The 21,762-nt window shown below is 49.0% G+C and overlaps 1 protein-coding gene across 8 annotated transcripts in view; it reads right to left on the bottom strand.

Moving 5' to 3' along the window:
• Positions 1–18,053, bottom strand: part of LOC127669619 (H-2 class I histocompatibility antigen, D-B alpha chain-like) — a 450,763-nt gene extending 432,710 nt beyond the window's left edge. For 4 of the 8 annotated variants that reach the window (XM_052163742.1, XM_052163718.1, XM_052163743.1 and 1 more), the window contains exons 1-7: positions 17,949–18,053; positions 17,476–17,745; positions 17,020–17,295; positions 14,600–14,875; positions 14,376–14,492; positions 14,164–14,196; positions 13,964–14,011 (exon numbers count right to left, since the gene is read on the bottom strand). In XM_052163742.1, coding sequence (XP_052019702.1) covers positions 13,964–14,011; positions 14,164–14,196; positions 14,376–14,492; positions 14,600–14,875; positions 17,020–17,295; positions 17,476–17,745; positions 17,949–18,021 — 1,093 coding nt within the window. In that variant the 5' untranslated portion in view covers positions 18,022–18,053. Of the gene's footprint in view, positions 1–13,780; positions 13,830–13,963; positions 14,012–14,163; positions 14,197–14,375; positions 14,493–14,599; positions 14,876–17,019; positions 17,296–17,475; positions 17,746–17,948 lie in introns of all 8 variants that reach the window. The other 4 variants (XM_052163738.1, XM_052163740.1, XM_052163753.1 and 1 more) reach the window with 2 other exon arrangements.
• Positions 18,054–21,762: the final 3,709 nt, after the last annotated feature.

Genomic DNA, 21,762 nt, shown 5'->3' with positions numbered 1-21,762 from the left:
AGTCTCTGACTGACCCTCAGCTCTTAGGGCAGAGCGGTGCAGCCCACCCTGTCGCTGATCTGCGGGCTCCTCTGGGACAGTGACATCACCTCCTGGAGGGCTCACTCTGTCTGTGGCAATAATAAGTACTCACTGTGCTGGGCCCGTGTCCTCTCCTTTGTCCCTGGGTCTTTGAGTTCTCCAGCATTTCCTTATTGTGGACCTAGTCAGTTCCTGGTGGGCATCAGGAAGAGGGCGGAGTAGGACCCCCAGGTCTGTGGCTGCTTCTGGCCTAGGGGTGGCATAGTTGGTCAGGAGGGGACTGTTTGTAGATCTCCAGGAGGCTGGCAGTTGCCTCAGGGTCTGGGATCGTGGTAGCTTTGTGCGCTGTTGTGAGGGCTACCATGGGAGAAATCCACACAGACTCTGAGGTTGTCTGTGTCGGCCTCTAAGTGGCCCTCACAGCTCCTGTGAGGGTACAGGGCCTGTAACACCTACACCCAGGCATCGAGGCAGGGGTGGGCCTGGCTCCAAAACAGATCTTGTCATTTCCATGTAACCCAGACCCTCTCTGCTACCCGCTGCCCTCTGCCCCACCTCTGTATGGAGTTTGCAGACTCCAGAGCAGCTGTTCTCAACATTCCTAATACTGTGACCCTTTAATACAGTTCCTCATGGAGACCCCAGCCATAAAGTTATTTTCATTGTTACTTCATAATTATAATTTTGCTACTGTCAAGAATAGTAATATAAATATCTGTGTTTTCTGATGCTCTTAAGCAACCCCTGTGAAAGGGTTTGGCCCCCAAAGGGGTCATGACCCACAGGTTCTAGAGTGAAGGAACATCCTTGACCAAGTTGTTTAGCCTTTGACACAGGGTTTCTCTGTGTAGCCCTAGTCATCGTGGAACTCGCTCTGTAGACCAGGCTGGTCTCAAACTTAGAAATCCGCCTGCCTCTGCCTCCCAAGTTCTGGGATTAAAGGTGTGTGTCATCACGGCCTGGCACCCCTAACCAAGTCTTAAACAAAAGCCAGACTGGTTTGTAGGCCTGCAATCCTGGCTGACTGGGAGCCTGAGGCACTGGATGGAAAGCTGCTTCAGTTACAGCATCAGTTCAAGGCCAGCCTGGACCACGTCTTTAAAGGGCTGGGACACAGCTCAGGGGCGGGAAGCCGTTCCCAGGAACCTTCTACTATGTGGGGTAAATTCCAGGTGAAAGGTGCCGTCAAGGAAACAAAAGGTAACTTGAGGTCATTTCCTTCACCCCACTCACTGCCCGGGGCCTGGGCTGTGCTAGGCTGGGGAACCATGCTGCCCCCTCACTTGTTACAACTTTCCCACCTACGCCACCCCAGACCCCACCCCCTTCCAGGTGTCAGTCCTGGGGATCCCCTGTTCTGGTTTCACTTTATAGCCCTGGGTGTTCTTGGACTTGCAACGTGGTCAAAGAATCCAGAGACCTGCCCTCCCGAGGGCCGGGGTTAAAGGCATTCCATAAGAAACCCGGGAGCCTTCCTTTGGGGGGGGGTCACATCACACTCAGCTGGTGTGTGGTTCAGTTAGGACACGGTCACCAGGTTGGAAGCCCTGGCATAAATCCCGGGCAACTGTCGCACCTATCTCGACCAGCGAGGAAAGACGCAACACACGAACTCTTCTTTAAGCGATTTATACAGGAACCTTGAACAATCTTCTGACACCTGAGGCACTTCCCCAACCCCCTTAAATATATTACAGTGAGCCAATCCCCATGAGCCGCGTGGCAGATGCTCATAGGCTGCAGCAAGGCGGAAGCAGGCAGAAGCCAGTGTTCAAGCTCTTCCAAACAAGGACCTGCCCGGTTGTCAAGCAGTGAGCCAGGTGCACGGCCAGGCGCCATCTTTAGGGCCTGTCAAAACAACTCCCCACAGTTCCCCCTTTTTTGTTTTATTCGTAAAATGCAACAGGCAAGAGTAGAGGTCTGATCTCTGAAACCATTTTAAGGACCTTTTACCGACTCACAGCAGGGCTCGTCACCCTGTGAGGGTCAGGCCAGTCCGACATCTTTTTCTCAGAGACGGGATCTGGGATGTCAACCCATATGCAAGTGGACTTGCTCTTCTCGGGGCTGCTAGAAGCTGACCCGGAGTGCAGTGCTTAGTCTCCACCCTAAGCTTACTGATTATTCCTTCATCATGGAGAGCCATACCTGAGGGGACTGTCCAGCCTCCATAGCCATGAATGCTTGCGCCACCATAGCTGCATGCCGCCTTTGAGCAAACCTCTTTTTCAAATGCACCATAAGCCCACCAGACAGGCCACTACCAGCATAACTGCCATGACTCCCAATCCCGCCCATTCTTTCAGATGATTCATGGCTGCGGCAATCCAAGATGACAGCCCCTCAGCAACAGACAAATCCACTCGGGTGGAATTCACATGGACAATAGCAAGGCGAAGATCCCTCATGATGGATTCAAAATCTTTGGACCCATTTCGCGTCATGACGAATTGGAAGGGGTTTTGGAAACACAGACAATATCCCCCATCTGGGTCCCGCGTCCACCCTGCCCCAAATGAGGATCATCGCCAGCACAGGCAGCAGCTATATCAGGGAATTCTTCATGATTATCACACTTGCGAGCTAAGCGTTCTGGGATCCAAAAAGGTTCCAAGCCATCCTGAGGGAAAACACGCACAGATCCTATCGCCCACGCCAATACTGGATCTGGACCACGCCAAGTGCCTGTCCTTAACGAAACCTTTCAATGATCCGCCTTTGCGACAATGACGATCTGCCGTGCTTAGACCCTCAGAATCCAAAATTAAAAAATTAAGAGTAAATAAAGCAAGAGCTACTCTCTCCTTAGGGGTACGGCCGTGGCCTAGTCCCCCTTTTTGTTTTTCAAGCATCTCCTTAAGGGTGCAATGGGCATGTTCCACAATGCCCTGACCCTGGGGATTGTAAGGCAACCCATGAAGTAACTGTACCTCCATTTGGCTACAAAGGAGGCAAAGGAATGTCCTGTATAAGCAGATCCATTATCTGTTTTCAATTGTTGAGGCTTACCCCAGGGCGCCCACGCATCCAAGCAATGGCCGATGACATTTTTTGCTTTCTCTCCACTGAGAGGAGAAGCATACACGATACCTGAGCAAGTATCCACAGACACATGAACATACTTCAAGGTACCAAATTCTGGGAGATGTGTAACATCCATTTGCCAGACTTGTAAGGGTCGTAGACCTCGAGGATTCACACCCAAAGAGGGCAGATGTAGATGAATTATGCATTGAGGGCATTTTAAAACCACCTCCCAAGCATCAGCTCTAGAGATTTGAAACTTACTCTGTAATGTCTTAGCATCAACATGAAATTTCTGATGGAAGGCACTAGTGCATTCAATTTTGGAACTCAAAAAAATGAACTGCATTCTTGTAAATTTATCCACAACATCATTACCTTCACTAATAGGCCCAGGAAGTCCAGAATGACCCCTCACATGAGTAATAAAAAAAGGATTTTTTCTTTTCCATAATAGATTTTGTAATTGTACCATATATGCCTGAATAGGACTAGATATTTCAATTTTACCTACAGCTTCCAATACTCTTACTACATTGACAACATACGATGAATCTGATATCAAATTAAAAGGAAACTGACAATTTTTAAACACCTCTAAAACGATTTGGAACTCAACAATCTGTGGAGATCCTGGCTTCAATTGCAAGATTTTTGGTTCTCCTTCGCCTATTAAATATGCTCCACATCCTGTTTTGGACCCATCAGTAAACACATTAACGGCTCCTTTAATGGGTTCTTGAGTTGTTACCTTGGGAAAAATTATGGGATGTTCTTTTAAAAAGGACATCAAAGGATGTTTAGGATAATGATTATCCCATTTGCCAGCAAAACTACATTGTAATATGGCCCACTCATCAATGGTAGCACCCAAAATCTAAATTTGCTGAGCTGTATATGGGGTGATAATTACGGCATCCAAAATATTGTAAACACTGTGGAATACCTTCAGTAGCTAAAGAAGCCACGGCTGTAGGATAATACTCAACCAATTTGGCAGCTGATATTTTAGGATGAATTCACAGCAGAGGCCCATCCTGCCACAGCAACCCTGTATGCTGCCGAAAAGATTGTAAAATGCATAAGGAAATATCCTTGCCCTCTTCTATACATTGCGAAAAGGCTCCAGCCAGTTCTCTCTCTACTGCTTCCAGGGCTTTTCGTGCCTTAGATGTTAAGCTTTGAGGAGAATCAAGAGCAGCTTCTCCCATTAAAATACCATATAAAGGCTTTAATACATAATTTGGATGTTTCAAATAACATCTAATCCAATTAATATCACCCAACAATTTTTGAAAATCATGTAAGGTTTTTAAATTACCTACTCGCAACTCCACCTTTTGGGGAACTATTCGTTGATCCTGTAGGCTAGCTCCCAAATAATCTATCACTTGTTTTTGCTGAGCCTTTTCCAGGGCTATAAATAATCCTCTCTCCTCTAAAGCCTTTACCAGATCTATATAAACTTTATGCAAAACTTCTTCCAAACGGGCAGCAACCAAAATGTCATCCATATAATGGACGCATCTTACTTCAGGATTTTTTTGGTTTTTTTCGAGACAGGGTTTCTCTGTGTAGCCCTGGCTGTCCTGGAACTCACTCTGTAGACCAGGCTGGCCTCGAACTCAGAAATCCACCTGCCTCTGCCTCCCAAGTGTTGGGATTACAAGCGTGAGCCACCACGCCCGGCTTAGGATATTTCTTTCAAATTTGCAAAAGAGCTTTTTCCACAAAGAGTTGGCACATAGTGGGACTATTCACCATCCCCTGTGGTAGCACTACCCACTGATATCTTTTGTCTGGTTTCTCATGATTAAGGGAAGGAACAGTAAATGCAAATCTTTCACTATCTTTTACACATAAGGGAATGGAAAAAAAGCAATCCTTAATATCCACAGCTATAAGAGGCCATTTAGCAGGTATTGAAGAGAGCAAGGGCAGCCCTCTCTGTACTGGCCCCATGATCTGCATTTGTTGACTAATGGCTCTAAGGTCATGTAATAACCTCCATTTTCCAGATTTTTTCTTAATTACAAAAATGGGTGTATTCCAGGGCAATACAGAGGGCTTTATATGTCCTAATTGTAATTGTTCCTCCACTAATTGATTGGCTGCTTGTAATTTTTCAGAGGACAGAGGCCACTGAGGAACCCACACTGGCTCCTCTGTTTTCCAAGTAATAGGTATTCCTTCCCCAGTGGCCCCTATGAAAAACCCAAACCCTCCTTTCCATTATTTCCCCCTAGCTTGAACTAGATTTCCTCTTCCTTGTAAATATTTGCCCACTCCAAAACTGGGATGAAACCCCATATCTCTCATCATGGCTTGAGCCTTAAGGGAATAGGGAGAATCATTACTCAGTTTGAACCCCATTTCCAGCAAGAGATCTCTCCCCCATAGGGAGACTGGTAATTCTAAAACATAAGGCTGCATAACACCCTTATGACCTTCCGCATCTTGCCATCTTAACTCTCTTGCACTCATGTCTGGGGTTTTTGCACAGCCTAGTCCTTGTAGAGTCTGTGAAGAAGCTTGTATTGGCCAACTAGCAGGCCAACCCTTTTTTGCTATAATACTTTTATCTGCTCCTGTATCTAACAGACCCAAAATTTTCTTTCCATCTATGATTACCTCCAACAAGGGTCGCTTATCAAGATCCAGGGGCAGGAAGGTTAAATCAGTCCCTGTAGAGCCAAACCCCTGATTTCCTCTGATTTTATTTTTTGACTTGAATTGCGAATGTAAACTGGGCAATATTATTAACTGAGCTATTCTATCCCCAGGAGAGATAGCTGTTATGCCTCTAGGGGAAAAAACCATTATTTTAATAATTCCAGTATAATCGGGGTCAATAATTCCAGGATGAACAATTAAGCCTCTTAAAGCTGATGAAGATCTTCCTAGGAGTAATCCCACAGTGCCAGGAGCCAAAGGGCCTTGCTCCCAGGCAAAATCTAAGTCTTTCCCTAACTTTTCCTAACTCGCCATGGTAAGATTTCCAGATACCACGAACCAGGGGGCGACCAAATGAACCTCACCAAGGAACCTCTCAAGTGTGCCTTTCTTTAACTTCAACCCCTTTGAATTCAGCAGCTCCTGAAGAGCCAGAAAAATTGGGTGCAACGGAGAAGAGCCCATATTTACTTTCACTTTGGCTTAGATCGCACCTCAGCGATTCTGTATCGCTCCACACCGGAGTCTTTATAGCTTCTTGTACCGAAGACTTTTCCCTTTGTCCTCCTTACCTGGGAACTTACCAGCCGGCTGCCCTGACCACAAAAAGTTCTGAGTCGTAAGTGATGGCGGAACTCAGTACCACTTGTTGCACCTATCTCAACCAGGGAGGAAAGACACAACACAGGAACTCTTCTTTAAGCGGTTTATTCAGGAACCTTGAACAATCTTCTGACACCTGAGGCACTTCCCCAACCCCCTTAAATATATTATAGTGAGCCAATCCCCATGAGCCACATGGCAGATGCTCATAGGCTGCAGCAAGGCGGAAGCAGGCTAGGCGCTCAAGCTCTTCCAAACAAGGACCTGCCCATTCATCCAGCAGCAAGCCTGGCTCACGGCCAGGCACCACCTTTAGGGCCAGGCAAAACAGCTCCCCACAGGCAACAGCAACCACAAAAGAAAAAGAAACTAACGCTCCGATGTGGGGGCTGTGCAGGGGATACCCGGTTCCTTAGTGCGGCCCTTCCTCAGTGTGACCCAGACAGTTTCGGGGTCTCGTGAAGCCGGCCAGAGGTTCCTGGACTCTGCAGTCTGCAGTCTGCAGTCTGGAGGGACAGTTGACACAGAGCCCGGTCCGAACCCGCGATGCCGCTCGTGGCCGCCAGGGGACAGCAGGACACAGGAGCAGGAAGTGGTCAGGTTCTGGGTCACCTAAGCCACTGTGAGCTTTGAATGCTGGGGAAGGCAGGGAGTTGTGGTCGCCTTTGCCCTCCTCATACCTAAGCAACCAGGGATTTTCCCTAATCCACAAGCCCTCTGTTTTGCGGGTTTCACGGGTGTTTATGATCTTTGGGCTGAAACACAACCTCCCCTGATTGTTAACAACACACTCTCCAGTCACAGTGATACACACACACACACACACACACCACAGCATGCTGAGGTGAAGCAGGAGATCATTCAAGGTCGGGACTGCAGAGATGTCTCAGAGGTTGAGAGCACTAACTGCTCTTCCTAGATCAGGAGTTGAATTCTCAGAAATCACACAGTGGCTCACAACCATCTATAGTGAGATCTGGTGCCCTCTTCTGGCGAACAGGCGCATTTGCAGGCAGAACACTGCACATAATGAATGTGTGTACATGATGAATGTGTGTACATAATGAACGTGTGTACATAATGAATGTGTGTACATAATGAATATTTTAAAAAACCCAGCAAGTTCAACCGGAGCTACAGACATAACAACCCAACAGCGTAAATGCACGACCTCACAGGCTTCACAGACCATTAGAATCAGGGGCCTCTCTGTAGGGGAGTTGTGTGGATTTCTCCCTTCCCTTGCTGAATCCCTAAGATCAGTGTGTACATCTAGTGTAGGGGACCCTAGAGTCGTGCACTAGGGTTTGGAGGTGTTGCTATATGCTGCAATGACCCCCAATACTGTTCAGGGATCTCTGTCTTTACAGAAATCTTATTCCCTCCATTTCTTTTATGTTGTCTTAAAAAATATTTTTATTATATGGGCGTTCTGTCTCCACATATGTCTGTACAACCCATGTGTGGATGCCCCAGGCGGCCAGCAGAGGGCGCCCATCCCCTCTGAGACTGGAGCTACAAGTGGGTGAGAGCTGGGACTGAACCCAGGTCCCCTGGAACAGCAGTGAGCATTCTTCACCTCTGAGCAATCTCTGCAGCTCCATGATTTTACTCAGAAGTGACACCATCTTTATTTTTATGCTGTGACTCTCTGTGATTCTTTTCTCTGCAGCACAGGGCCTCACTCAGGCCTGAGCCCCCTAACTACCCTGCAGAGAGGGTGTGAACAGGAGAAGCTCTGGGTCCCTCAGGGTCACAGAGTCCAAGAGAAGGAGCTTCTCACTCTGTCCCCACAGTGCTCAGTCTATGCAAATACTACTTTAATAAATCTACTTAAATGCCTTAACCTCTCTCCTAGCTCACCACCCAACAGAGGGAGTGGAAAGGAAGGGTTAATAGGGCAAAGGAGGGTGTGGACCTGTTTAGAAATAGTTCTTTGGAGCGAGTCCACTCTGCATTGTCAGGATATCAGCAGTTGAGTTCACATGAGTCAGCAATGGCAGTTCAGTCCAGAAGAAGCCCTGAGGCTCCACCAATCGGCCTGAGTCTGCAGAAGCAGGAAGAAGCTGCTGGAACTCACCAGAAGCTCTTTGGTTCGTTTCTCTCTACAAAGTCATGACAAACGATCAGCAAAGAAGGCAAGGCTAACCAATGCCACAGCATCGTCAGTGAGGACCAGCACAGAGTGGCAGGTGAACCAATGCCACACAGCGTCGTCCGTGGTCTGTTGGGTTATATTCACACCCTTTCCAAACACCAGGTGTTCTCTCAAGAGGACATCTCTCAAGCTCTAGACAAACATCACACACCCCTTTTCCACGCACTTCCAGAAATACACCACATGTCTGCTTCAGCAAAATCATCCTCTCATGAGACAATTCCAGGAAAACATCACACTACCAAACTGAGTCTTCAAGGAAACCAGAAATTTCCCCTTCAGGCCTGGTTCTCCTAGCTTAGGCCCTCACATTAGCTGGCTGTGTTGCCAAAGTGCTTCTTGAACTCCACCCATGTCAGTTTTTAATAGGTAGTCTCTAATTCCATCTTTATCCCAAAGCTTTAGTCCGGGCCTTTGTAATAACAGAAAACTCTTGTCCGCTGACAGGTTTTCAAACATTGGGAATGTGGCTCAGTGATTAGAGTGCCCACCTTGTACACCACAGGCCCTTGGTTCAATTTCTCAACACCTCCATAAACAGGGTGGTTGGCACCCAGGCCAGGATGGTGAGGTGACTCAGGTAGAGGTGCTTGTCATGAGGTCTGACCACCTGGTGTCAGTCCCCCAGAACCCACATGGAAAGAGAGAACTGCGTTCCCAAGATTGTCTTCTGACTCCCCCAACCCCAACACACACACCACAGCTGGGGAGTGCCCTCATTCACACACCACACACATAAAGCAACAGTGTAAATACATAACACGTAAGATAGTTTAAAATCTCTGTGATCACCCTTGCATGGGTTTCCCTTCAATCCTCCTGGCAGCTTCTCATCACAATGTGGGTTTTAGACACAGGAAAATTTCCCCAGTGTAAATTCTGAAGGAAAACTGGATACAACTTATACATATGTGTCCTTATACATACGTGTTCCCATGTCCTTCTACATGAAACCATGGTGATTACTTTTTCATTTTTATTGCATTGATTTAATAATCATGTGCAGGGATGTGCATGTTGTGATGCCGTGTGAGGCTCAGAGGATAACTTACAGGACTCAGGTCTCTCCAGTCACCATGTGGCTTCCATGGATCAAACTCAGGGCACCAAGCTTGGTGACAAGAACCTCACACACTGAGCCATCTCGATGGCCCCTTGGAGACCATTGGATTTGAACGTTCCCTTTAGAAAGTTGCTTCATTCCTGGACTTGGCACATATAAGGGGTGCCCACCATGACATTAGAAAAGGTGTTTCTTGGCCAGAAGGGCACCAGCATTGCCTTGGGTGACTCTGGAGAACCAGGCCTTCTTGCCCAGGTCGCCCCTGTGGCAGTGTCAGCTGCACCTGTGAGAGGCCAAACCTTTACATTCAGACTCCATTTTAGAGAACTTGAACTCAGGCAAACTAACAGCCCGGTTCCTAGCATTAGTTTCCAAGTTACCTCTCAACAAAACACGAGCCTAGCTCCAGTATCTAGGCTTACCCCCAACAGGACCTGTGTCCCCAGGTTACACCCCAACAAAACTGCACCCCCAGTTTACAAACCCATCCTCAATCTAACAGCCACCAATGCAGAGGGAAACAGAAATTAAGTTTATGATGTGACTCCCAGCACCAGCCAATTTCCTTCCCAGTTAAAGGCTTGCACACTCACCCCCTGCTTGCTGCTCACTACAAAGCCTCGCCCCGATAGATATTCAGGTCTCCTCATCCCCAAAACTGTCCTACACGACACTGTGTGCTGGTCTGAGCTAGCTCTTATAAAAAGTCCCTACTGTGCTTCCATCGGATCAGCTCCTGTCTGGTTTTGGGGATCGCTAACGTTTCCCTGGCCCTATAACTCAAGATCCCATATCTGCCCTGAGAGCTTGAGTATCACTGTATTAGTTACTGTGGTCCTGTGAACAAGATGACCCCCATACTCTTGGTCACTTGAATACTTAGTTCCCAGTTGGTGCTGTTTGGGGAACATTAGGAGGTGTGGCCCTGCTGGAGGAAGTATGTCACTGGGGGCGTGGTTGGAGGTGTGAGCTCTCAGCTGTTCCTGCTGCCATGCCTGGTGTTTGCTGTCATGATGGTGACAGACTCTTAACTCTTTGAGACCCTAATCCCCAGTTAAACCTTCTGTTAGTTCCTTGGCCATGACGTTTTTATCACAGCAACAGAAAAGTAACAAATACAGTTCCCTTTTCCATCCCTGTGGCTTAATATCTGACGAGACACAGCTTATGGAGAAAGGGTCTGTCCTGGGGTATTGTGGTCCATAACGCTAAATCCGTTACAGTGGGGCAGGCCCTTCCTTCCTGCTCCAGACGATGGGCCACCTCAGTAAATGTCCCATAGGAGCTGTCCAAAATGGCAGGTCCTATTAAAATGGAGGCTGGACTACATCTCCTCAGCCTGCAGGCCTCACAGGAGCTGTCCATGGTAGTGGCACCTCTCCAGTCCCCTCCAGTCCCCTCCAGTCCCAGAAATGGCACCTTAGCAAAAACCAGCTGCATCCAGGAAGCACTTCCCACTCTAGCCCATGGGCCTGATGTCAGGGAAAGGGGGATGGAAAGAAACCCTACCAATTCCTGAGGAGAAAAATCCCATGACAGCGATGTGGCTCAGCCTGGCAAGGGTGTGTGGGAGGAGCTAGACAATTTGTTTTTGTTTGTTTTTTTCGAGACAGGGTTTCTCTGTGTATCCCTGGCTGTCCTGGAACTCACTCTGTAGACCAGGCTGGCCTCAAACTCAGAAATCTGCCTGCCTCTGCCTCCCAAGTGCTGGGATTAAAGGCATGCGCCACCACTACTGCCCGGCTTAGACATTTTTCTTAAATTAGCATTTGGACCCTTGACAGACAGGGCTCTCTCTCTCTCTCTCTCTCTCTCTCTCTCTCTCTCTCTCTCTCTCTCTCTCTCTCTCTCTCTCTCTCAGCTTGGAAGAGCCTCTAAGAAGGAGCTCCAGGTAAGTAATGGGAATTTCCTCTTTGGGCTTGCAGGAACAACAGAAGCAACTGGCAGGACAAATCTAGGAAAAGCTAAGGAGCCATCTTGGGTTTGGAGGAGCTCAAGGGAAATGTGGACTTGCTCAGAAGAATGACACAGATAGAGATTTCTAAAGAGCTGGCAGTTGAGTTGCAGAATCAGGCTTGTAATAGGCATCTCCTATATAGTTAAGAAAATAAAGGTTCATTGCAGGGTTTTACCTCAGTTTTTGCCTCCTGTGTCTTTAGGGCTATAAGCCTAACTTCATTTAAATGGTTACAGCCTATGAGCGGGACTTTGTTCTCCTGCAATACAGAGCCGTCCACAGTGCAGAGCAACAACAGGCCTATGAACGGGACTTTAAGGCAGACTATGCTGAATACAGCATCCACCATGCCGAGTCAGGGCTGCAAGCCACAAGTCCACAGAGCAGGCAGTGGAGATGAAGAGACTTAGTCCAGGAGTGTAAATGGTTCAGGAAGCCATACCCAAGTTTCAGGAGAGAGAAGCATTGCTGTTCTTGAAGTGACAACTTCTGGTTTCTGTGGAAAGTCAGTTGTGTCAAATGAGGTTTTGCTGAAGCAGACACAGGTGAAAGGATGTTTTGCTGAAGCAGACACATGAAAGGACACCTGATGTTTAGAAGGAATGTAAATAAATCCCAACAGACAGTAGGCGAGGCTGCATGGTATTGGTAAGCCTTACCATTGTTTATTGGTCATTGTTTCTCAGGACTCCATAGAGACAAAAGCATCAAAAAACTTCTGGTGATGTTCTGGTGGCTTCTTGCTGCTTTTGCAGCCGCTGATTGGCAGAGTGAAGGGAAGTGTCTGGATATGTCAGCTGATACAGGCTCATGTGGAGTTTTGCTAAGACAGAGTCACGTGGTGTTGTGCTGAGGGAAGACTCCTGTAGGACACGTGATGTCTGGGGAGAGTGTAATAGGATGCAGTGTAAGTGGTGGCGGGCTCGCATAGCTGGCTCTGCAGCGCTTTGTTGGTCTCAAGTCTTCATCTTCACTGATCTTCACTCTGTTGAGAGAGGCACCGCAGAGAACTTCTCCTGGTGTCTCCTGCTGACTCAGGCTGATTCAGTGGAGGCCTGGCTGTTTCTGCTGGGTCATAGCACAGCTGACGATTCCTGTTTGCTATCCTGACACTACAGACCTGGACTGCTGGGATCCTGACAATTGGAGATTAAAATCGCCCCAAGGAACTCTTTCTAAGCAGCAAACAGCTGAGCCTCCCGGCTTCTGCATCGAGCTGCCATTGCAGATTCTTGTGAACTGAACTGCTAATATCCTGACAGCGTAGATTCCATTTGCCCCAAATAACCATCTCTAAACAGCTGCACTTCCCTGTGTCCTCATATCCTTTCTTTTCCATGACTTCTGGTGGGTGACAGATAGCAGGGAGGTTAAGCATTTAAGAACCATTATTAAAAATAGGTTCTGAAAAATCGAAGCCAATTATCTCAGCTGTGGATGTGTTCCTGAGAGTTCAACAGAAAATCACATCCTATGCCTTAGAACCATGGGAAAGACGCTGGAGAGAAGGAGAAGCAGACATCACCACAGTGGCAGGGGACAGGGCAGCTTCAGGACGGCATCATTAGTAGCTAAAGCAAGTGGGTGGAGGAAATGTAGTGTGACTTTTCTTGTGCACCCACCCAGCATACTGAGGATCCCCACTTGAGTCTCTGAGCTTTAGCTCTTGGGGCTCACAATCCTTAGGACAGGACAAGGTTCTGTCCTTCCCTGTGTCCTTGTGATGACAGACTCTCAGCATGTGCTTCACAGTGATGGAGACAGCAGAGCCTGGAGTGACCCAGCCACGGAGTGACCCCATCACAGATAATAACTGACTGAGCCCGACTCAGCACAGCTCTGTTCACACTCAGTTCCCACAGCCTCACTGTCTCCCACCAGATACACACAGCATAGGGACACAGTTCTGGAAGGTTATGCATGTCATTTATTTCTTTAAAAAATTCTATGAATTCTCAATGCATGAAATTAAGAAGCAATCAAAGCCCTCAGGGTGAAGATGTGAACAATCAAGTTCACATCCAGATTCTTATTCTCAGTGTGGAAGTGAGGAGCTGCAGCTCAGGGCAGCATGGAGCTGACAGGTTGCAGATGTCCCCCAGTGTGTGGCTGGACCAGGAAGGTTGGCTGTGGAAGGGAACACAGGGCAGTGCAGGGACAGGGTCCTGTGTGCAGGGCAGGCTGGGCTCCACAGTTCTTCACATTGAGCCCCGAGGCTCACAGGGAACATCAGACACTGTTGTCTAGAGAGAACTGAGGGCTCGGGTGTCACAAGAGAGACCTGAACACACTGGCTGTCACTCAGTCCACTCCAGGCAGCTGTCTTCATGCTAGAGAATGAGAGTCATGAACCATCACTGTGAAGTCAACATCCCAACAACCCACAGCTCACAGGATTTTCTGGGAGTCCCTGAAATCCAATCATGTCCACATTGCCCCTCCCCAATCAGACCCAGAGTGTTACCTTTACAGTCTGGGAGAGACACATCAGAGCTCTGGGAGCCGTCCCTGCCTAGGGTACAACAAAACAAATGTATATGTACATGTATGTATTCATATCACGGTACAACTCAGGCCCCCAGAAGATTTCTCTGGAGGAGCTATTATGGATTCCCAGAGCTCCCACCATCTCCAGCTTCACTCCAATGGCCCCAGGACACTAACCTGGAGCTGGAGCATAGTCCCCTCTTTTTCCACCTGTGAGAAGGAAAACTGTGAGAGTTCAAGGAAGATCTTGACACTAGGAAGTTCCCAGAACTGACAGCAGACCCAGGTGGAGACAGGAGCAATGTGGGGTGTGGCTGTGTTTCCCATTGATGGGCAGAGCACACTTCTAAAGGAGGCTGAGAGAAAACCCAGACCCTGCCCTTTCCTACCTCTGTTTCTCCTCCTCTTCATCACAAAAGCCACCATAGCTCCAATGATGGCCACAACTCCAAGGACAACCAGAACAACAATGACCACCATGATAGAGTTGGTGGATTGAGGAGGCTCTGGGAAGGAGAGAACAGGAAAAGGGTCATGACCCCAGCTCTCAGCCCTGATCTGCTCAGGGTCTGCAGAAGGCTCCAGCTTTCCCTGACACCCACACCCTCCTTACCCCATCTCAGGGTGAGGGGCTCAGACAGCCCCTCATGCTGCACATGACATGTGTAATTCTGCTCCTTCCCAAGAGGCACCACCACAGATGCCCACTTCTGGAAGGTTCCATCCCCTGCAGGCCTGGTCTCCACAAGCTCCATGTCCTGGGTCAGCTCCTCCCCATTCAACTGCCAGGTCAGGGTGATATCAGCAGGGTAGAAGCCCAGGGCCCAGCACCTCAGGGTGATATCACCTTCAGATCTGGTGTGATGGGTCACATGTGCCTTTGGGGGATCTGTATGGAAGATGTAAGAAATCCCACAATTAACAAGACACACTAAAATCTACACAAGACACAGTTAAATCATGATGACCCTGAACTATGTGTCTGTTTGACAATTTGACTGTCATTGCACTAGTGACCTGCAGGCAGAGCTGGTCCCCTCAGCATAGAACTGCACATGTTCCTGGGGGACTCAGAAGCTCAGAGGGAATCCACATGAGCCAGTGGGTCAGCATGGTCGTCCTTATGTGATGTTCTATAGCATGAGACAGGTAGTCAAAGTATGGAAGATGGAATGGAAAATAAGTAATGTAATATGTGCTTGAGTTCATATCAAAATTAGAAATTAGGGTTTAATGCTACGGCAAGGGTGCCACCACTGAGACTCAACCCTGTGGCCATCTTGCTGACCAGCATAACTGTCAGTCCAAGTGAGCAGCCATCACACAGTGTGCAGCAGAAATGTGGTGAACCTCTGACACTCAGCCAGAGAAAATGACTCCCAGGCCCTGCCTCTGGAGGACAAGGTACAGGTGTGTCACACAGGATCCCTGGAGTGTGCTGTGGACCCCAGTGCAGCACTCACTGAACACAGCAGGCTCACAGGGTGTGAGGATCTTCCCTCTCACTCCAGCCCTGGATGGCAGAAGACCCTGTCTCTCAGAGTCCAATTCCTGATTCACTAGGGGAGCACTGTAACTTGTGGGAGCAAAGGAAGAGCAGGGGGCTCTGGATGTTTAGTTCTGACAGGAAACAGTCTAAGTTCACAAAAATCTCCCTTTTAAGGGAACCCTGATTTACCTTGTCTAATTATTTATGTTAGCAGTCTCCTCTGGCACCCGTGGAGACTGATACAAATGATAATACAAGGACATGAAGAAACAGGGTCACTGCAGTGCAGTCAAAACCTGATTAGAAACAAAATAACGCCCTCAAAAATAAATAAATAAATAAAAAGCCAGGCAGTGTTGCACACCTGTAATCCCAGCACTCTGGGAGGCAGAGACCGGCAGATTTCTGAGTTTGAGACCAGACTGGTCTACAGAGTGAGTTCCAGGATAGCTAGGGGTACACAGAGAAATCCTGTCTTGAAAAAAAAAATCAAAAAACAAACAAACGAAAAAAAACAAAAAAACAAAAAGAAAGAAAGAAAAAGAAAAAATAAAGAAAAGAAAAAAGAGAAAGTAAGAAATAGGGCGGTGGTGGTACACACTTTTAATCCCAGTACTTGGAAGGCAGAGGCAGGTGGATTTCTGAGTTCAAGGGCCAACCTGGTCTAGAGTGAGTTAAAGGACAGCCAGGGCTACACAGAGAAACCCTCTCTTGGAAAACCAAAACAAGAAAGAAAGAAAGAAAGAAAGAAAGAAAGAAAGAAAGAAAGAAAGAAAGAAAGAAAGAAAGAAAGAAAGAAAGACAGAAAGAAAGAAAGAAAGAAAGAAAGAAAGAAAGAAAGAAAGAAAGAAAGAAAGAAAGAAAGAAAGAAAGAAAGGAAGGAAGGAAAGAAAGAAAGAAAGAAAGAAAGAGAAAGAAAAAGAGAGAGAGAGAGAAAGAAAGAAAGAAAGAAGAAAAGAAAGAAAGAAAGAAAACAAAAAAGAAATTCCACGATTTATATTCCTCCAGGGTCCCCCATAAGGGCTACTGTGACCACTCACCACTGTAGGAATAGATAGAGTTGGGTTGTGGAAGGGATGCAAACCCCACAGACAGGACGGGATCTGTGAGAATCTATTCTTTGGAAAGTTCTAGAAAGTGGGGAACCAGCCTAGTGTAGGGGAGCCCATGTGTCCCATCAGGTAAAGGAGACTTCTGGTCCTGAGGTGTGAGGGCTGACACACTCAGCATGACAGGAGTCCGTGTCCACAGTGGGTGTGGGCAGAGAACCCGGCCTGGGAGAGGCCATGGCTGATGGAGGCTACAGACTGGCAGCTGTTATGTTGGGAAATTCTCTCCTTCCCTCCTGACACAGCCTGGGCACTGTCCAGGGAGGAGGCTGAGCCCTGGGAGAGGCAGTGCAGTCACTGTGATGAGGATCAGGAGACCCAGGGACACTGTCTCCGCTCTGAGACAGGGGCATCGCCCCAGCTGAGGGTTTCTTCTTCCCCAGGACTGAGCCCCAGCCCGAGGGCAGAGGGAGGAGCTGCCCGCGGCCCCTGCACCTGTGCGCAGCAGCGTCTCCTTCCCGCGCTCCAGGTATCTGCGGAGCCACTCCACGCACGTGCCCTCCAGGTAGGCCCTTTTTTCCTCTGCAGCACCAGCCTGCTCCCACTTGCGTCGGGTGATCTGCGCCGCCATGTCCGCCGCCGTCCACGTTTTCAGGTCATCGTTCAGGGCGATGTAATCGCGGCCATCATAGGCGTACTGTGTGTACCCGCGGAGGAGGAGCCTGTCCGACCCCACATCACAGCCAGACATCTTCTGGATTGTGTGAGAGTCTGCAGGACCCCGTGGTCAGCCCCGCCCCGGCCCCGCCCACCCGCGGACTCCTCCAGACTGAAAGGGAAACCGGTCCCGGGTCGGTTCTGCTCCTGAACCTCGGACTTGGGACCAGGGACGTCTCCGGTCCCTGTGTCGGGACGTGGAGGGGTCGTGACCTCCGACCCGGGGTCACTCACAGTCCTCGCTCTGGTTGTAGTAGCCGAGCAGGTTCCTCAGGTTCACTCGGTAATCCTGCTCTTTGTTCTTGTGAATCCGAGTCTCCTCCTCCCAATACTCCGGCCCCTCCTGCCGTATCCACCCCGCGCGCGGCTCCATCCTCGGATTCTCCGCGTTGCTGTCGAAGCGCACGAACTGCGTGTCGTCCACGTAGCCGACAGAGATGAACCGGGGCTCCCCGAGGCCGGGCCGGGACACGACGGTGTCGAAATACCGCAGCGAGTGTGAGCCTGGGGGCGGCGCGCGGTGAGACCCCGACCTCCTCCCGGGACCCCGAGCGGGCGCGCGGGCCGGGAGGGGAGCAGGGCGCAGGGCTCGGGACGCGGGTGGAGAAGGGGCGGAGGGTCTGGTGGGCGACGCGGGGACGCGGCTTCCCCGGTGCCGCCCCGGCCCCTCCCCGCAGAGCCCGTTTCCCTCCCGACCCCGCACTCACCCGCGCGGGTCTGGTTCGCGGCCAGGGCGGCCGCCAGCAGCACGAGCAGCGTGCGCGGCGCCATTGCCCCCATCTGGCTGTGGGCTGCGTGGACTTTATAACCAGCGCCTGCAGTGACGCTGGTTGGTTCCCCAAGATCGCGTCACCCAATAGGGGTGAGAGCTGCGAGCGCGTCATCAGTGTCCGGGCAGAAGGACCTGACCCAGGTTTAGAGCAGAAGTGAAACTGAGGAGATGGGGAATCCCCAGCCCTGGGCTTCTCCACCCCTGACCTCGCAGCCTGGAGACCAAGACTTTGCCTGAACCCTGTACTGCGAACGGAGCCCTGTTTGTCATGGTGTCTCCGATTTCTGACCCAGAAGCTGTCAGCGAGAAGAGACCCGCAGGCCAGACTCTCTGTGTCCTCTCCTCCACCTTTCTTACTTCTTCCCAGAAGTCAGACCTTGGAGTCTTCTAGAAAAGCCACTTCCGGGAATACAATGGCGACCCAAGTGGTTGGGGATGTAGTGGAGATGCTTCTCCTTAAAACAGAGGCGCTAGCCTGCAAGCCCCACACGGACCCCACAGAGCAGGCTCTGTTCACCCGCAGTGGGTGACTCACACTTCCAAACCTGAGTGCAGGACTCTCGCCTGTAAAGAGGAGACCTTGCCTCTTCCCTCAGGATCTGTCTTCTCAGCTTCGGGCTTAGACTCAGACTCCTTGTGTTTCTTCCCAGATAAAGCCTCTGTGGCTCCAGATGGATGTGTTTTATTTACAAGGATCTTCTTTTCAGTCCTGAGATTATCTATGTGGACCTGGTTCATTTTCTCGGCACCGTAGAAATATCCCCATGTCCACTGGGAAGAGGGTTTTGATATCAAAAGGATCATACATTTTATGAATCACCCCATTCTCCACTGTCCGTTCCAAGGTTCTCCAATGTTTATCCAAATGAAGTTAACTTTAGGAACGGTAGGGTGGTGGATATCTGTAGTGTGGGATGTCCCACGCACCCCCCTTTAAAACTCACAGGACAATAGGGACATCCCCCATAGGTATTAACGACCGTGAGGCATGATGGGTCTGATTATCAAGAAAGCAAGCAAAGGACTCAGCACAGGAAGTGGCATTTGGTGTCTAGGGATGATAATGTCTCTGACATCCTACTCTTGAGCAGTCTCCAGTCCGGATTATCTGCTTCTTTCCCTCCTGTTTCCCCGGACACTAAACAAGCTCAGCGTGGTCTTAGGGGGAGTGGGGCTCGCTGGAGAAGGAAGCAGGGTGTAAACAGCCATGGGAATGACAGAAGGAGCCTTGCTGGGGGTGGGGTGGGGAGAACGGCGGCATCGGGCTGTACCAATGAGAACATAAATGTCCTTCCAGGTGACCCGGTTCTGTGCCCTCGGGTGCCTGCATGGTCTCTTTGTTTTCTCTGTGATCCCCAGGCACACCATCTTTTTTTGTTTGTTTGTTTGTTTTTTGTTTGTTTGTTTTTCGAGACAGGGTTTCTCTGTATAGCCCTGTGTCCTAGAACCCACTCTGCCACTCTGTCTTTGTAGAGCAGGCTGGCCTCGAACTCAGAAATCTGCCTGCCTCTGCCTCCCAAGTGCTGGGATTAAAGGTGTGCGCCACCACCACCCGGTGCGTGCCATCTTTCTGACTGGTGGGGTCTGGTCGGACATTGCAGGCTGGTACCCAGACAGGGTGAGGTTGGTCCTGTGGAAAGATAGCTTTCTATGGAAGCTGTAGTGTGTCACGGTATGTCCCACGGTATACCATTTTGTCCACAGTTCCTCGTTTGCAAATGCTCATGGCAATGACTCGATGGTCTCATGGGAGCTCTCTGGTGCCTGTTACACTGTCCCACCTGGAACCTCACTGGCACTACTCTCAGATATCCTGTCCTTTCTCCCTTTCCCCTTCCTACTGTTCACAGGAAACTGTCCCCCTCCAACTCCTGTCAAATGGGTCCTTCCAGCTGACCAGTATACGTGGGGGTTGACTCCACTGACAGACAATGGTAGGTTTGTCTTGAGTGGCACAGATGTTGAACACATTGAGTGTTATTAATTTCAGGTTTGATTCAGTGTTTGGTGGTAGGAAGCCTTTTGCTTAATTAATTAGCTTTTAAGTATTCAATTTGTTCTTTTATTGACTACTTGGCCCTGAGGATTGTGAGGACACAGGTATGGTGGACAATTTTCCAAGTCTTGCAGTAATTTTAGAATTGATGTCTCCTGAAAGCCGGTCCAGTATCAGCTTTGATATGCAGAGGGACCCGGAACTCTGAGACCCTCCTCTGGGCCACTGGGCTGCTCAGAATCCTCCAAAGATAACCCTGGGAGACGATGCTTGTGGATCGGACCAGTTTCACTTTCTCAGAAATGTGTGTGTTTACATCCTGAGTCCAGTCTTCCCCCTCACCTCCTGCGTCTCAATTTCTCTGCTGTCCAAAAAGCTGCAAAAAAAAAAAAAAAAAAAAGAAAGAAAGAAAGAAAAGAAAAAAGATGGTGCTTTAGAAGCAAGCTGACCGTGCTTCCATTCTTCACTGCTGGTGTTTCTCAGTGCTTCCCTCAAAGCTTCCGGTAGGCTGCAGTACTGATCAGGATATATGGTTGTGGTTGCAGTTCCACAGATGGCCTGCAGGCGGCTCTCTCCTGGTCTGAACTTGATACTATGAGTACACCCACGTGATTTGAGCAAGGCCAGAAAAACAGGGAACCACATCGCGGTCAAAAAGTGTACCTCTTCACAACACCTCCGAAATTGTTACAAGCCATTTGGGAAATTCTAGGTCAGCGATGACAACTAAGGCCGGTCGAGGTGTTATTAAAATTTTAGCGTGATACCTATGACTTTAATCCCAGCACTAGGGTGGGGTGGGGACAGAGGCAGGCCGATCTTTGGAGTTCTGGGCCACCTAGCTCTACACAGGGATTTCCAGGACAACTGGAGCTACACAAAACCTTGAAAAATATGTATATATACTTTAATAATATTTAATAATATATTTTAATATTATATATATATTAAAACCATAGCCAACATTTACCAGTGTGTGTGCTTGCTCACCACCACGGAACATGTGTGAGGTCAACAGGCACTATGGTCTCAGTCCTCTCCTATCTTTGTCTGAGTCACAAAAAGGGAACTTAGCCGGGTTTTTGTAGCAAGCCACTTCAATCGGCCCTGTAACAGCCTTTTCCAAATGATATATCTGAGTATTCACCAACATTAATTAATGCGGCAGAGCACTGAAAACCCAGCTACCATGCTGACAAATGACTGCAACGCTTGCTTGTACCTCAGTTGCTGTCAAAGAGCATGGCTTAGATTCTTCCCAGTGGGCCAGGGCTCTGAGCGGGTTCCCCAGGTCATGTGAGCACAGCTTTTTATTCTTTTTCTTTCTTTCTTCTTTCTTTCCTTCCTTCTTTCTGCCTTCCTTCCTCTCTCTCTTTCTTTCTTTCTTTTCTTTCTTTCTTACAGGGTTTCTCTGTGTAGCCCTGGCTGTCCTGGAACTCACTCTGTATACAAGGCTGGCCTCAAACTCAGAAATCTGCCTGCCTCTGCCTCCCAAGTGCTGGGATTAAAGGCGTGCGCCACTACCGCCCAGCATGAAGGAATTTTCTTAACTGAGGCTCCTTCCTGTAATGGGCTTAGCTTGTGTCAAGTTGACATATAAAACTATCCAGCACGCGTGACTGGGCAAAGGGAACGCTAATGGTAATTGTCTCGAGTGGAGAAACCTAGCAAGGCTTCTGTCTTCTGGCTTTCTCTGTGAACAAGCATCCTTCCCACCAGGAAGTGGCAGCCAGATCTTTTCAGAAAAGGAGAT

Source organism: Apodemus sylvaticus, chromosome 19 (genome assembly GCF_947179515.1).
Source record: "Apodemus sylvaticus chromosome 19, mApoSyl1.1, whole genome shotgun sequence".
NCBI classification, from domain to species: Eukaryota; Metazoa; Chordata; class Mammalia; order Rodentia; family Muridae; genus Apodemus; species Apodemus sylvaticus.
Note: the sequence above shows the minus strand (reverse complement) of the source record. Positions and strands in the feature narration are given on the sequence as shown.